This window comes from Protopterus annectens, chromosome 5.part0 (assembly GCF_019279795.1).
Source record: "Protopterus annectens isolate FY-2018-M chromosome 5.part0, PAN1.0, whole genome shotgun sequence".
NCBI lineage: Eukaryota > Metazoa > Chordata > Ceratodontiformes > Protopteridae > Protopterus > Protopterus annectens.
In genome coordinates, this window is record NC_056735.1 from 1,166,284,533 (window position 1) to 1,166,302,025 (window position 17,493).

The 17,493-nt window shown below is 45.0% G+C and overlaps 1 protein-coding gene across 3 annotated transcripts in view; it reads right to left on the reverse strand.

The window, feature by feature from the left end:
• The window catches only part of LOC122801571, a 906,449-nt gene that overhangs the window by 210,317 nt on the left and 678,639 nt on the right, over positions 1 to 17,493 (reverse strand). For all 3 annotated transcript variants that reach the window (XM_044071011.1, XM_044071013.1, XM_044071012.1), the window contains one exon: positions 12,212 to 12,327. In XM_044071011.1, coding sequence (XP_043926946.1) covers positions 12,212 to 12,327 — 116 coding nt within the window. The remainder of the gene's footprint in view (positions 1 to 12,211; positions 12,328 to 17,493) is intronic.

A 17,493-nucleotide genomic window follows, 5' to 3' on the forward strand; every position in this document is an offset into this window, starting at 1 on the left:
GTATATGCATTGCAATGAAAAAAATGTCCTGAAGAGATCGTTCATTGTCCCATGAGAAAGGGGGTAAGACCTGGCCCCCCTGTTTGTTGATGTACCAGACCACAGACATACTCTCTGATTGAATCACAACTGTCCTGGAGGATAGAGTATCCTGGAAGGCTTGCAATGCTAGATGGAACAGCTCTCATCTCCAGGATATTGATATGTGAATTGGCCTCTTGAGGGGACCACTTGCCTTGGACTGGCTTGCTCAAGAAATGCCCCCCCACCCCAGATGAGAGCCACCCATGTCCACTGTGGCTGGAGGCAGAGGTAAAACAAAAGGGCGGCCCTGAGAAATTTCATTCGGACGGATCCACCACATTAGATGTTACTTGCAAATATGTATAATCCTGACTGGAGTGCATAAGGGCGGTTGAAGAATAGACCAATGAACTAACAGGGTCCACTGTAGAATTTGCATATGATATCTGGCCAATGGGATTAAAGTTATTGCTGCTACCATTGACCCTAAGGCCTCCAAAACCAGTCGTGCTGATGGAGACAAATTTGAGATCACTTCCTTTAACTTGGATTTGGGGGTTTGTACTCTTGTTGGAGGAGGAAATGCTATCTGATTGATCATGTCTAGATGAGCACCTACAAACACCGAGTTCTGTGTAGGAATGAAATGCAATTTATTATAGTAGACTGTGATGCCAAGATGGTGGCACAACTGGAGCAAATATTCCCTTGCTTGTAGAAGTAGATGGCTGGGAAGGTGGCTTAATGGCTAAGGTGTTTGCCTTACAAACACAAGGTGCAGGGTTTGAGTCTCATAGGGGATAATTGGCTAGGCTTAAAATGGCTCACAAAGGCAGTTAGCTTAGTACTAAACTATGAACCTATGAACTATGGTAAGAGCAGTTAGGAGCCAGTTGTCTAGATACAGAAACATCTGGAATCCCAGCAGGCTTAAGTGAGCTGTTACCACTGCCATGCCATTTGGTAAACACCCTGGGGCTGTGGTGAGACCAAAAGGTGGTGCTCTCAATTGGTAATGACTGTCTTCCAGCTGAATGCACAGACATCTTCTGGAGTGCCTACTCATTTTGATGTGATAGTACACATCCTGAAGATCTATCAAGCACATCCAATTGTCCTTCCATAACAGCGGTAGAATGGACTGAACAGTAACCATCCAGAACTTTGAGTACCTTACATATTGATTTAGTTTGCTGAGGTCCAGAATGGGTCTCAAGTCCCCTGTTTTCTTTGGCACTAAAAAGAACCTTTAGTAAATTCTGGATTCTGTCAGGCCTGCGGACGTTTTGGATGACTCTTGTTTTCTAGCAGTTTTCTTACTTCCAGAGCTGTTGCATCCCTCTGATTAGGTGGAACATCGGGGACCTTTCTCATTTTTATGGTGGGAATTTGAGAAAATGGTATGAAATAGCTTCTGGATATAATCCTCTGCACTCAGGAATCTATTGTGATGGAAGTTCAGGCTTCTAGGTGCAGAGACTGCCTCCAGAGAAAAAACAGTTGTGTAATCTTTCAGGAGCACTGATAGGGTTTATCTGAGATAGAATCCCTGAAACCCTGGTTTTGTATGCCATCACTGCTATGAGGATGGCATCTTCCATTAGAGTTCCCCCTTTGCCTCTGCAAGAACCATCTCATTGTGAGTCTTGAAAAGGACCATTGGATTTACGAAACCACATTTTTCTACCTCCTCACTGATTCCGTGAAGAGGGTCACTGAGGGGTAAAGAAACAGATTCCAATAGCAGACAAGGTATTTCCATTCTGCTCATTTCTAGAGATTGTTGCTTTTACTTTTGGGCTGAACAGAGAAGATCCATCAAACAGGGCATTAATGCATGTAGGCTTGAAGAACACCACAAAGTCACACAAGTGCTTAGAGGCATGCCTATGCCTGAACCCACTGCCCTTGAAGTGCCCTCTGCAGCATGGGAAATCAACCTCATGGACGCATTAGATATGGACTGAAGGGTGGATAGTTGTGAGGAAAACTTATTCTGGTCCTCTATGGGCAAAAGTTGCTGAGGAGTAGATATGCTTCCCAAATCTGTCCAATCCCCTAGATTCCCCATTAGGACAGACGTGCTATGCTCAGTGAGTTCTTTCTTGGTGGCTGCTGCCACAACCATGCATCTGCTGGAAACCCTTTACTCCAGTGTGCCCTGTCTATTGTGGAGGGACTAAAAATTTATCAGGTCACTTAGACATTGGCTCTATAGTATCCATTTTTTTCCATGTATGGCATAAGACTAGATCTATAAGCTGAATAGCTGGATAGGTCACCCAAGATGCAGCTGAGCCAGACCTAAAGGCCTCCAGACACACCAACTCCTCCTGGGAAGAGGGTTTGGAAGACCATACACCTTTTTGTTTTAAAATTTCTAGTATTCCCCCAAAGGAAATATCCCCAAGTGGAGATCTGGGGACACTTTTCCTCATCAAAATATGTGTTTTATGTGAGAGATTCCTGAGGGGAATCCAGATGTGTTCTCTTACATGGCCTCTTTCTAGGGACCTTATCGGTGGGATGGTCTGGTGATGTATTGGAAGTGGCTGGGAAGTCCCTAGGGACTGTCTAGAGGCTAAATCGGGTAGGCTGTCCAGTGGAATAGAGGTAAGAGGATCAGAACTCAAACCCAATGGTGGAATAGAAGCAGGATCCAAGGGGGGCAAAGGACTCCTCTCTCTAGGTAGAAAGAAAGCCCTCTCCACTACCTCAAAGGAGGAGGGTCTAGGAGAATCATAAGTCTGCAGTGCAGGAGCTGAAGACACCTGTGTTGACAAACTTTGAACTACCCCAGAACCCTACCTCAAAGGAGAAGTCGGGCCCAAACTGGCCAGTGCTGACATCCCTAGAGGCAGAGATGGTTCTGAAAGCTTCAGAGTTAGCTCCAACCCCCTGGAGCCGGTGGAAACACCTCAGCTCCAAGAGTCCTCCATCTCTGACAACATCAGAGCCAGGTGACTCAGGGACAGTCAGATTTAAAGAACCAACTGTCTTCGGATCCAACAAGGACATCCTTAGAGTTCTCAGATCCAAGGGCTCTGAAACGGAGGGGGGGGGTGAGATCAGACAACAAAACATTATTATCTGTTCAGAGGAGGGCAGGCTCACAGGTTTAACAGGAGACAGAGCCAGGATCACCCCCCCCACACACACACACACACACACACACACCCATCAGGATCTGAGCTGTGAGGAACTTTCTCATCATCCTATCCACTTCTGCTTCAGACAAACAGCTGCAGGACCTAAGGGAAGAGCTGATTGATGCTAGTATGGAATGCCTCCTAAGTTTCTTCTAAATAAAAAGAGATTGGAGTGTAGCTGAGGGGAAATTGGCTCTGGCAAAAACCTTGGTGATCAGATCCGAGGAGAGCTAAGCTTCGATGTACATGGATCTGAAGATGTCAGATCCAATTGTTTGGAAATCTTGGCAGGCAGCTCAGAGGATGGAGCTAATGCAGTAGAGTAGTCCAGAGACCCTTTCTTACAGTCTTTATCCTAGGGGGTAGAATCAGAGCCCCAGTCAACAGATAGGAAGAGGAAGATGGAAGAAAACCTATAAGTACCAGCTTATTCTTCCTGTCACTAAGGGCCCTGGAGTTAAAGCGCCAGCACAAACAAAGCAGTCCATGTCTAAATGTGCTGCACTTAAACAGTACACACATTCCCTGTGGACATCAGAACTGGGGATCATATAACCACAGAAGATACATTTTTTTAAATCAGTAGGTTTATCAGCCATTGTAAGAAAGTAGTAATGAATAAAGAATAGCAATAGAGATTTCTTTTGAGAAAATTAGTTAAAGGGAAAAATACCTTCAATAGTAAGTACAAACACCCTCTAAAGGGTAGAAAGAAAAGAACTAGTACAGAGGAAAGATAAAGTATCAGCGATTGTACTTAAGGAGTACCTAACAGAAACTGGTAGGATAAAAGAAGTATAGCCTGACAGACAGAACTTGAAAACTTAAAGGAGTGAAGGAAAAGAGTGAAAGTATATATATTTATATAAATTAGTATAACTAGAACAACTTACATCTGCAGAATATTGAAAAAATTGAGAGAATGAGATCCGTGTCTGTGTTTAATGGCAGCAAAGAAGATCTGAGGTACTCTCGGTTTGTGGGGCATTATGGGTAATGGAGAAGCTCAAGAGTTGGATCCATGTGTCTAGTAAAGCAGACAAGCCGGATCCAAGGTCAGATCTGAGACCCATCAGCTGAGGAATGAATGCAAATGACAACATCAGATCTTTGCTCTTTCACTGACATGATTTCTCAAGAAACTTGGGAATGAGAGGAATGGGGGAAAGACATAAATGAGACCAGGGACCAATCGTAAATTAGAGAGTCTCTCTGTGACTCCCCATCTAAGGGATCAGAGCAAAGTACCTGATGCACCTAGCACTGAGAGGAGAAGCAAAAAGTCGCAGCACGATCAACCCCATTGGCGAAATATCATTTTCACCACTAATGGATTGAGAGACCACTCATGAGGGAGTACAATGGACCTGCTCATTTTGTCTGCCAGCATGTTAGACTTCCACAGAATATGTGCTGCCAATATAAAGCAGACAGAAGAGATTGCCTACTGCCACACTCTCATTGCTTCTTGATATAAGGAGTAAGACTAGGCTCTCTCATGTTTGCTGATGTACCAGGCAACCGACATACTGTCTGTCTGACTAGCAGCCATCCCTAGAGGAAAAATATTTTGAAGTGCCTGCAGCACCAATAGGACTGCTCTCATTTCATTTATGGGAAGATTGACCTTTGACTGAGACCATGTGCTTTGGATCATCCTTCCCAAGTAATGCCCCCCACCCTAATTGAGAGGCATCAGTAATCACTGTGGCCTTGGGTGTAGAAGGGATAAGAGGGCAGCCCTGAGAAACTTTTTTTTCGTGAACTCACCAGGTTATGTGATTTCTGCAAATGCTTCTAATTCAAATTGGTGCAGTTAGAAGGCCATGTCTTATCGACCATTGTACAGCAATCATCCATTGCAGTATCCTCATGTAAAATCTTGCTAGCGCTACAAGAACTATGGAAGCTGGCACAGACCCAAGAAGTTGTAAGACCAACCTGGCTGGAGGGGAAGGAAGAAATAAATAGTGTGATGCTTGCTTCTGCAATGCATTCAACCTTGTGTGTGGTAAGCTTGTGAACTGTGCAACCATATTCAGATAAGCTCGAATGAATTCCAGGACTTGAGTGGGGGATCGCTGAGATTTGGCACCATTTACTGTGATGCTCAGTTAAAGACATAGCTGGAGCAAGCAGTCCCTGGCTTGAATGCTTAGAGGCTTGATGAAAGCAGAGATGAGACATTTGTTGAGATAATGAAACACTCAGAATCCTACCAGTCTCAGGGGAGCTGTGACCACTGCCATGCACTTGTTGAAGACCCTGGGGGCTGTGGTGAAACCAAAGAGCAGGGCTCTGAATTGGTAGTGGCTGTCTCCCAGCCAGAAGCATAGGTATCTCCTAGAGCACCTTCTATTTTGATGTGATAATAAACATGCTGGAGAGCTACACAGCACATACAATCATCTTTGCACAACAGTGGCAGAATGAACTAAACCATGACCTTTCAGAACTTCAAGTGTTTGACAAATTAATTCATATTGCTGAGATCCAAACTTGGCCTTAGGTTCCTTGTTTTCTTTGGCACTAAAATTTCTGGATGCCTGCTGGTCTGGGGAGACCATTTGGATGACTCTTTTTGCCAACACTTTTGTATTTCTGTGGCTGCTGCTTTCTTCTGACTGGGTGAAATGTCAGGAATCTTTTTCGATGGATTTCGGATGAAGAAGAGAAAATGGTATGGAATAAGCTTTGGATAATATACTGAGCACCCAGGTATCATTGGTGATGGCTGTCCAGGCTTCTGGATGCAGAGATAAGTGCTCCCAAACTGCCACTAGAGTGCAACAGTTGGGTAACATTTCAGGGGCACTGAAAGGGCTTCAAAGAAAAAGGACCTCTGAAGCCCTGATATCATGAACGTCCTCTGCCATGAGGGTGATGTCTACTACTAGAATTCCCCCCTCTGCAGCACAAAGATCCATCTCAATAGGAGTCTAGGAAGATGGTTGCATTTTGTGGAACCACATCTTTCTACCCTCTCTCTGGTTCCTTGAAAACATCCACTGAGGGGAAGAAAAATGTATCCTTATGGCAGATAATGTCTTGCCATCCTGTTTGCTCCTGGAGAGAGTTTCCTTTACATTAGGGATGAACAAGGTGGCTCCATCAAAGGGGGCATTGATGAATGAAGTCTTGAAGGTTCATAGGTTCATAGGACAATGCTAGGCTATTGGCCCGGAGGCCCTTATAAGTATAGCCAAGAATTTCACCCATGTTCCACAAAGTCAGCGCCTATTTTCCCTGTCCAGCAGGGACACAAGTGGGATGCCAGGGATATATTCTCTGTTTTCCATTCAGTCGTCTAGGTTCCTCTTAAAGAGGGCTAGTGAGGTACTCTGCTTGACATGGAAAGGAAATCTATTCCACAGATGGGGGAGTCGTTGGGACACAAATCTATCCCACCAACAAGTTCTATTAATGTTACAGACCAGGTTGAGACCTTGCATGCGGGTTGCATGAGTGGAGTTTGACTTATGGACATGCAGCAACTCCATCAAGGCTGAGTCTGAGACAGCCTTGTATGCCAGACACAGGTCACCTCTGAGCAGTCTGTATGAGACTGAGTAGACAGACAGGGTTTTTAGCCTAGCTGTATAGGATAGGTGTTTGAGACCCTGGATTTTCCTGGTCAGGAACCTCTGTGGTCTCTTCAACTGCTGTATGTGCTTGGCAAGGTACATGCCGAAGGGAAGATTGCACTCGATAATGAGTCTGATTAGGGAGGTGTATGGGGATGTTACAACCTCCTTTTTCCTGGATGAAATACTCTTACTTACGTGGTGGGCCATGTAGAAAACCTTCCATACAATGGAGGCAACATAGTGGTCAAAAATCAGGTTGTTATCAACCTGGATGCCCAAGTCCCTCACAGCTAATTGCATCCTTAGTACATTGTTATTAATGTGATAATTAGTGGGGACATCATTTTCCCCAAAGGGGATTATGATGCATTTCTTGGCATTCAGTTTGAGGCCATGCTTCTGACACTAGTCATTAGTTTGGTTAATGCCCTCTTGGAGGATGTTCACATCACTAGGGGAATTTATGACAGTGCCCAGCTTGCAGTCATCTGCAAACTTGGTCAGCCACAGACCACTGGTTTTGGCTTGCACCACAGAAAAGTATATCCCAAACAGTAGAGGCCCCAAGACCGATCCTTGGGGTATGCTGCTTGTTACAGGTCTGCTACTAGAGGTGGTTTCCCTTATTTTGACTGAGTGGGTTCTATCAGTGGGTCAGTTAGCTACCCATCTGGTAACATATGGGTTGATGCCTAGCTGGATGAGTTTATCTATTATGCCCAAGTGGGGAATAGTGTCGAAGGCTTTGGCTAGGTCAAGGTAGGCAGTATGTACTGTCTTGCCCTCATCCATGGGTTTGGTGACTGTTTTGAGGAAGGCAACCAAGTTTAACAATGATCTCCCTTTGACAAAACCAAACTGCGTGGGATCAAGCATTTGGAGGTTGTCAATGTCCTTGTTTATAAGCTCCATGATAATGTGTTCCATGGCCTTGCAGATCAGACTAGTTAGGCTGATGCGCCTATAATTGCCTGGATCAGTGGGCGCGCCACCTTTGTGCAGAGGGATGACAGTGGCTATCCTCCATTCTGCTGGGATGAAGCCAATGCTCAGGCTTTGGTTGAATAAGGTGCCTAGTGGTGCTGAGAGCTTTTGCTTGAGTTCATGTAGGACACAGCCAGGGATGTTTTCGGGTCCCATGTATTTTTTGCCTTTCAGAGGGCATTAATTACCTGCTCCCCGCTGACAACAGGAGGGTGGCAGCTGCTGGGGATGTCCTGGTTTACTGATGGGGGGACAGGGGGGTGAAGCTTTCACTGAACTTGTCTGCCAGCAGGTTGGCTATATCTATGGCATTTGTGTATGTGGTATTCTTGACCACCAATTCAGAGCAGATTTGGGAATTACCTTTGAGATTGTGGATGTATGCGAAGAAGACGTTGTGATTATCCTTAGAAGATCTGATCAATTTGGACTTGAAATTAGCCTTAGAGAATTTCACCAGTCACCTCATTTTGTTTTTTAGACAAAGGAGAGATTGCTTCTAACTTGGTACCTGCTCCTTCTTGGTCGTGGACAGCAATTTTATTTCCTTTTATTATAGAGTCTGTTTAATTGCTGCTGTCCACCAGACAGGTTTACTCTTCCTTGAGGAAGATGATTTGATCCTGTCAGGTATTGCTGAGTTCATGCAGCTATATACGTGCTCATATAGCTTTTTGGTGCAGGCTTGGACATTAGTGCTTGTTCCAACTGAAGGGATGGTCGCTGTGAAGCTGCTAATACCTGTTCTCAGGCAGTTGTAGTCAGCTTTGGGAAAGTTATTTTGTTCGACCCTGGCAAAGGGGGGGTGGTCAGGGGTGATGGTGGCTTTGAAAGTGATTGCTTTATGGTCGGATCTTACCAAGGAGGATGGCACTGTAGGGGTGCTACAGTGGCTACTCATGATGTGGGGGTGTCAACCAGTTGATCCAATGCATTGGCATTGATGAAGTCAAGGAATCTCTGGGCATTTGTGTTTGAGCTAGACTAGGTCTTCCACTCTATGGTTGGGTAGTTAAAGCCATCCAGGATCAGGGCAGAGGGTTGAATCTTGATGGATTTAAATAAGTCCAGATAGGTGGAGTGGGCCTCCTGAGTCATGGTTGGGGGTCTGTAGCTAGCTATGATTTGAATAGGTATTTTGTCAACAGTTAACTGCACCTGGAGTGTCTCTTGTGTGTCATACTGTTTGACCAGCTTGGAGGTGTGTATGTCTTTGATAAATATTGAAACTCCACCTCTTTTGGCTTTGTAGCCCTCTGCTTGGAGCCTGAAAGTATGGTAGGACAAATAACCTGGTAAGGCTGGGGTGCTCTATGCAGCTTTGAACCAGGTTTCAGTGACTGCACAAATGTCAGCATCTTCCAGGATGAGGAATGTTTGCAATTACTGCAGTTTCATGTTAAGACACCTAGCGTTTAGCAGTATGACATTTACATTTTGTTTAGAATTTTTCACATTGGCAATTTTGTCCTCAATTACTTTGCCTAAAAAAAGCACTATGGGGGAGGCAAGAGCCTTTGCCAGAAACCTGAAGCCCAGGGGAGACAGATGACGGCCATCTCTAGCAAAGCATCGTGGTCTGTCAATCATGTCCTCCCAGGCTGTCAGGTACTGGATCCCCTTGGAATGATCCCAGAAACTAAACCAATTGTTAAAGTCAGGAAAGGTGCATCCAGGGGTGCCTTCTTACAGCAATTCCTGAACCTACTGTTCTCAAAGCTCTCTCTGAGGCAGGAGAAATCAGCCTTGTGGAGTTGTGAAAAAAACATTTTCTTGTACTCCAAAGACATGAACTCTGACAGGGTATCAGAAAATTCCTTGATAAAGTTCATCTGAAATCTCGCAATGAGTGTCAAATATCTCTGTGATCTGAGGAAGAAGGTCACTGCTGTATAAATATGCTTCCCAAACCTGTCCAACACCCTAGACTCTCTGTTCTTGAGATGGACGGAAGAACTCTGATCAGCAAGTATTTTTGGTGGGCACTGCTTTGACCACAGCATTTGCTAGGGAACCCTTGCTGTAATAGGCCCTATCCTTTGGTGCAGCTAAATATTTATCTGGTTTCTTGGGGACAGGTTCTGTAACATCGAGATCCTTCCATGCCTGGTGGCAGATGTGGTCCACCATCTCATTTGCCGGGGGAACTACCCAAGATGTAGCTGATCTGGCTTTGAAAGCCTTGAGAAACCATGACTCATTCTGGAAGGGGAAGGCAGAAGACCAACATCCTTTCTGTCTCAAAGTTTGAGGATTTCACTGATCGAGACATCCTCAAGGGATGATCTGGAGACCCCTTCACTTCTTCAAAGTCAGTATCTTCGATCAAGGAATCCTGTGAGCAATCTAACTGCCTCCTTTTGTATGTACGCTTCTTAGGGAGCTCTCTGGTGGGAAGTCCCAGGGAGGACTTGGAAGTGTGAGCAGAGTCCTGGATCAGGACTGTTTCTAGACATGACCAGCCCAGCTGTCCTGAAGGAACAGGAAGAAATTACACTGGATCCAAAGTAGACAGTTGTGGAAGTTGAGAAAACAAGGCGGGGACAAGGGTATCCTGTCCACCAATGTGGAAAACTTTCTCTCTCTCTCACTCGTTCCACTATTTCAAAGGCAGAGATCAGGGAAGAACCAAGAACCAACTAGGTAGGAGACAAAGCCACCTATTCAGGATGGCTCCAAGCATACTAAGACCCTGCCTCAACACAGAGGTCAGAGCTGAGATATCCATTGATGGGGCTCCAAGGGGAAGGGATGGCTCCAAGAACATCTGAGTTGAGCCCAGACCCCTGGATCCAGCTCCAACACTACAGTTCCAAGATACTTCTGGGTCAGGCAGAGTTAGCGTCATCTGGATCAGAGAAGGTGTCAGAGTCGGTGAAGGCCAAGCCTTAGGATCCGACCCATACAAACTAGGGATTCTCAGGTCCAAAGACTCTGAAACCAGAAAACAGATTGGAGTAGAAGTCAAAAGTTGGGGTTGGACTGGTGATAGGCTCCCAGATCCAATAGAAGATGAAGATAGAATTGCTCCAAACTGAATAAGGGATCGGAGAAACTTTTTCATCATACTATTCACATCTGTGTTTGTCAGGCTCCTAGTTGATCTGAAGGATGAAGAAGTCGAGGGTGGTCTGGGCATCCTTCGGGGTGTCTCCTGCAAAAATAGTTAGTGAAGCCTCAAAGAAATAGGCTCCAGAGAGAATATCCCCAGGATACTTTGACTTGGCTCGAGTCAGATCCGAAAGTGCAGTTGGATCGATGGGTCTTGACTTAGATGGGGTCAGATCCACAGGAGTAGTTGGACATGAAGACTTTGCCATTTTCTTGGGTGGAGCCAAGCCCAAAGTAGGAGGAGGAGAGTAATCTGAGGAATGTTTTCTCAACTCTTTATTCTTGTAAGTAGTACCCCTTTTGGATGACTTCAAAGATTTCTTGGAGTTTGGGGGAGCTACAGAAAAAGAGGAAGAAATGGAGGGAAGCAAGCCTTTCAAGATCAGTTTGTTTTTGAAGTCAACAAGTGCTCAATGATTGAACCCTGCACAAACTTCACACTGAATATTAAGAAGACCTGCTCCGAGGCAATAAATGCATTTGGAGTGAGCATCCAAATTAGAAACTTTGTGCCCACAGGATGAGCACTTTTTAAAACCAGCTGGCTTTTCAGACATGGTGAAAAGAAACAACAGCCACAACAGAATACATCCACTAAAAGACAAGTAAGCAAAGAAGGAATACCAACAATAGTAACTCTAAAATTTTAGTAATAATGCAGGAAAAATACCAGCAATGGTAACATGAAACATACCAAATCTATGGTAGCAAACCAGTATGGGCGAGAATGGCACAAGACCTGACCGACACTTAAAAAAAGATAACTAATAATTTTTTTTTAATACTAAAAACAGGACAGGGGAGGAAAGATGGAGATAAAGAGAAATCCACTCGGAAGAAAGATTGCATAAGCAGAAATGACTTATCTAACATTAAATTCCACTCGAGTCACAGGTGACCACATCCAAATGCTGAAGCGACAAATGAGATTTGGGGTATTTCAGGTAATGGAACAGGATTATGGGTAAAGGGAGGAGTTCGATCAGTATCACAGATGCACCTCACAAGCCAATGCTCAGAACAAATGTTATGTTGCAGAAAAAGACGAAAGATAAAACAGCAAAAAGCTCATTCTTATGCTGATACAGTAAAACAGCATTAATTCCAAAAGTTAAACGATTTTATAGAAATTATGCATACGCTTCCCATACAGAAAAATGTGTCCATACTCGGAAAGGGAATATTTCAAGAAATAACTCCCCCTGTTGTGTTTTTGACATTGATTAATTAGTCTTTTTTACTGGTGTATTCTATCATGACATAGGAGAAAGAATGGAAGGAAGAAAGGACCTAATGAAAGAATGTCATATTATCTAAAATAAATCCTAGTAAAGAAAATCAATACAAATCATTTACCTTCTTTTTCTTATGTTTTTTGATTGATTTGAGCTTCTTGCTATACTTGAAAATAGCACTGAATGTATCAGGATTCATCCGAGCTGTTACTCTGATTTGTAACATAGGGTGTTTGGCTGTAAACAAATGTAATATTTTAGTACTTAAAGCTAATATGACAAGCAGTAATCAAACAGCATTTAAGTTATCCTGGCAAACTTTTTTTTCAGCTTTGCTCTACATTTTCTTGGGGGAGAGATTACATATCACTAATGAAAATATTTTTCATCCATTGACACTAACTGTAGAATCTTACAAGCCTGTTTAAATGTATACAGTTGAATAAGCAGTCATGTACAGAAACACTGAATTGACTATGCATGTACAGCAATACATCTCTTAAGTGTCAGATGAAAGTCTGTGCACACTAATGGTGAAAAGCAGGGTATTCCAAACACTTGTACCATTTAGCATCTTAAGGTCTGTTTACTTTTTTTTTTTTTAATTTTCATAGCAAAGTTCTTCAGCTTTCTTTCCTTTCTGTTCATGCTGCAATCTGGGTTTTGGAGCAAAGCCTGGAGAAATGGTTGTCCATTCAGGTTGGGGGGAACTGGCAGCAGACTAGATGTGAGGAAGAAAAGCTGAAGCGGCCTGCAGTCTACTCTGTTTTCTGCCTTGAAGGATACAGGGTCTTTGTCACTCTGCCAGTGTTTTAGGGCTTGAGATGGTCACTTGGTGCAGGACCTCAGATAATGCAAGCTTGTCATTTGTGCACATGTACCAGGAAGGGAACAAGCATGGTGACATGTGCCCTCTACTATGACTCCACTACATTTTTGTCAGAAGGTCTAAGGTAGAAAATGTCCTTCTTGTCAAAGTGATGGTGCTATGAAGGCCTGCATACAATGCATGAGAGAGGGAGAGGTTGAGAGAGACAGTTGAAAAGACAGCAGGAGATAGATGAGAAAGCCAGGGGAAAAAAATGAAATGGGAGGTACCTTGGGTATGCAGATTTCCTAAAAAAAATCATAGCAGTGATAAATTAATTCAGATGGTAAAGGCATAGTTAATTTTGTTTTGTTTGCACTTGGTAACAATTTTAACCTGACAGTGAATGACTTTAAAACATAATCTAGTAATGCAGAAATTCAAAATACCCCAGTCAAGGTAAGAAGATTCAAGAAACAAATGATGCTAGTGCAGATTGTGTGGTAGAACTTTTAGTTATGTACTTACCATAACTTCGGATGTATGGGATCCATCTCGCCTACATTCACAACAGATGGGTTCGGAGCCGATCCATCGGCTCCGACTCGGCAACTAATACACTAGCACGAAGTCTCTCATTGGCTGGGCTACTCCCTATCCCAGGATGCACTACACCTGCTTCCCCAGATCTTGTTTGTTCGCTTTCATACATCCATGCAAACACAGAAAAACTAGTAGTCACTATAACCAACTAAAGTTCTTCAAGAAAGATCGCCAAGAAAAAAGGGACTACAGCTCCTCTAAATCCGAATGGAAGGGGGAAGGAGGGTGGGTACTTATGAATGTAGGCGAGATGGATCCCATACATCCGAAGTTATGGTAAGTACATAACTAAAAGATGTAATGGGATCCTATCTCGCCTACATTCACAACAGATGGGACAGCGTCCTAGCACCTACATCCCGGGTGGCTCATTGGAACACACTCCTGAGAACTGTGGAACCAAAGGAAGCTCTGCCTCGAGAAACCACATCCAATTTGTAATGAGAAATGAAAGTGTGCGGAGAAGTCCAGGCTGCCGCAGCACAAATATCATCTATTGATAACTTGGAGTGAAAAGCTACGGAAGTAGCCATTGCCCTGGTAGAATGAGCCTTGACTGGAAAGGGAAGGTCTTTGTTAGCCTGTGAATAAATAAAAATGATACAATCTTTAATCCATTTAGATATGGAGGTTTTGTTACTGGTTGACCCAATTTGTTCACTGCAAAGGAAACAAACAATTGATTTGATTTCAGCGTTTGAGCGGTTCTATTCAAATAAAACGCAGTTGTCTATGTACGTCAATTGATGCAAAGTATATTCTGCGTTATTAGAGAATTCTGGAAAAAGACAGGGAGTTCTATAGTTTGTTGAATACAGAAAGAGGAGGCCACTTTTGGTATGAATGCAGGGTTTAATTTCAATGAAACTCTATGCTTGTGAAAAATCAAATAGGGAGGATCAGAACAAAGAGCTTGAAGTTCTGAAACTCGCCTAGCAGACGTTATGGCTACTAAAAAGGCCGTTTTCCAAGACAGAAATTTTAAATCACAGGTAGCAGCTGGTTCGAAAGGACGGGCAGTTAAGGCAGCAAGAACCATATTCAAATCCCAAGGGGGAACAGGATGGGATAAAGGAGGCCTAAGGAGCCAAGCCCCTTTAAGGAAAGCCTTACAAAGTTTGTGAGACATCAATGAAGGTTCAAATGAAGCATGAAAATTAGAGATCGCTAGCTGAACCTTAATGGTAGAAACTGAAGAGCCCGACTGAAAAAGGGAGGCCAGAAAATTCAGAACCTCCGATACTGGTGCAGTGAGAGGATCTATACCCCGTTCTTGAGCCCAGAAGGCAAACCTTTTCCATTTACTGCAATAAACTTTGATGGTGGAAGGTTTATGAGAAGAAGACAGTATGTGGACCACGTCCGCGAAAGAGCATTGTCTCGGACTAAGGATGGAAGTGGAGTAACCATGCTGCCAACTTCAGGGACCTGAGAGACGGATGAAGCCGTCCTGACTGATGAGTCAACAGGTCTGGCACCGGATCCAGAAACCATGGACCTTCTATCGCATGCCTCTGTAGGAAAGGAAACCAAACTTGACGAGGCCAGTGCGGGGCAATCAAAATCATCTTGCTCTCCATGTAAATGGCCTTCTGTATCACCCTCGGTAGGAGGGGGAATGGAGGGAAGGCATAGAGAAGACCGGGGGGCCAAATGTGAGTCAGAGCGTCCTTGGGAATCTGTCCCTGAGAAGGGAACAGTGTGAAGAACTCTTTGCATTTCGCATTGTGAGGGCTGGCAAACAGGTCGCAGCAAGGAAGACCCCATCTGTCGAAGATTTTCGCAGCTATACCCTGGTTGAGGGACCACTCGTGGGGTAAAAGAATGGTCCTGCTTAATCTGTCCGCAATCACATTGGACTTCCCCGGTATGTGCGTTGCCATTAGAAACCGGTTGGTAGCTACCACCCAGTGCCAAAGTCTCATGGCTTCTCTGCATAGTGGGTAAGACCTGGTTCCACCTTGCTTGTTTATGTACCACACCACCGACATGTTGTCGGATAGGATAATGTCGGGCCCTGTGGGAGAGCGTGATGGAGAGCTTGGAGTACTAATAGTACCGCTCTCATCTCCAGGACATTGATATGCAAATGCGTTTCCTGGATCTGCCATGTGCCTTGGACCGACCTGTCCAGGTAATGACCCCCCCACCCTACCTGGGAGGCGTCCGTAGTCACAGTGGCAACGGGACGTTGAGGTATAAAGGGTCGCCCCTGGTCGAGATTTGATTGGAGAAGCCACCAATGCAGATCTCGACGGCAACTTTCCGTGATTATGATTAAGTGGTTCAAGGGAAGTTCCTGATAAGACCATTGAACCGACAGTAGCCATTGTAAAATTCGCATGTGAAGTCTGGCCAAGGGAACTAAAAGTATGGTCGACGCCATCGAGCCCAACAGTTGTAGGATCCGATGGGCCGGGGCTCTTAGTAGGGGAAGACAGGATTTGACTTGATCTTGTAGGACCTGAATTCTTGCTGCCGGTAAAAAGGCACGCATTCTTTTTGTGTCTAAGTCTGCGCCTATGAAAGTAATATGCTGAGATGGCTGTAGTACAGATTTTTGCAAATTGAACGTGATCCCCAAGAAACGGCCCAAGGTGAACGTGGCTCTGAGCGCTTGGAGTAGTAGATGCTCGGAGGTGGCAGTAAGGAGCCAGTCGTCTAGATAAGGAAACACCTGGAATCCCAGACTTCTCAGGTGAGCAGTTACCACTGCCAGACACTTGGTGAACACCCTGGGGCTGTGGTGAGACCAAAGGGCAGTGCTCGGAATTGGAAATGACTGACTCCGAGGCGGAAGCGTAAATGTCTCCTGGACTCTTGAGCTATGGGAATGTGATAGTAAGCGTCCTGGAGATCTATGGAGCACATCCATGCATCTTTTTCCAGCAAAGGAAGAATAGATTGAAGAGTGACCATTGAATTTGGACTTCTTTACGAAACGATTCAATGAACTGAGGTCCAAAATGGGCCTGAAGTCCCCTGTCTTTTTTGGTACCAAAAATAATCTTGAGTAAGTTCCTGATCCGATCTGGTCGATGGGGACAGGCTGGATGGCTCTTTCTTCTAGCAGCTTTGAAACCTCTAATGCTGCCTGATCCCGCTGACTGGGTGGTACGTCCGGGATTTCCCTTAAAGAAAGGGGGGGTTTGTTGAAGGGGATGATATAACCTCCGGTAATAATGCGAAGCACCCACTGATCACTTGTTATGGATTCCCAAGCTTGTGGGTGCGCCGCAAAACGACCCCCGACTGGCTCCGGAGTTGCACAGTCGGGCAACAACTCAGGGACGCTGGTTGTATGAAGAACCACGAAAGGAATCGCGGTCTCCAGAGTTACAGGGGCCTCTGCCACCTCTGGGGCGGCGTCTTCCAAAATCCCCCCCCCCCTGCCTCTGGAGGGGGAATCACTGGGTGGAGTAGGGAAAGACTTCTGAGATTTTCTAAACCACATTTTCCCTCCTCTCCGAGCCTTGGGGTAAGGCCTAGAAGGAGCGGAAAATCGGGCCCCAACGGCAGTCAAAGTCTTGCCCTCCTGCTCGCACCGAGTTAGTGTGTCCTTCACCTTGGGTCCAAACAAAGATGACCCATCAAAGGCGTCGTGAAGGAAGACTTGAAGGCCTCCTGAGCGAACACAAGCGTAACCAGGCTTGTCTCCTGAGGGCAACGCCTGTTCCCGCTGCTCTACTCGCCCCTTCGGCCGCATATGAAATGAGCCTCATGGACGAGTTAACAATAGAAAAGAGGGTAGTCATCTGTGCGCCAACAGTCGGGGCCAGCGCCTCAGGTAGGTTACCAACAAGAGAGTCATTTAGCTCTTTGAGAAGATCCCTTTGGAGCCTCGTAAAATGACATAAGTAGTTCAGCGACCGTAAGGCAAAGGCCGCTGAAGACAGGGTACGCTTCCCGTACCTATCCATACTCCTAGAATCCTTATTAGGAGGATGAACAGACGTCGAAGCCTCTGCCACGTCCTGTTGTGTGGCAGAAGC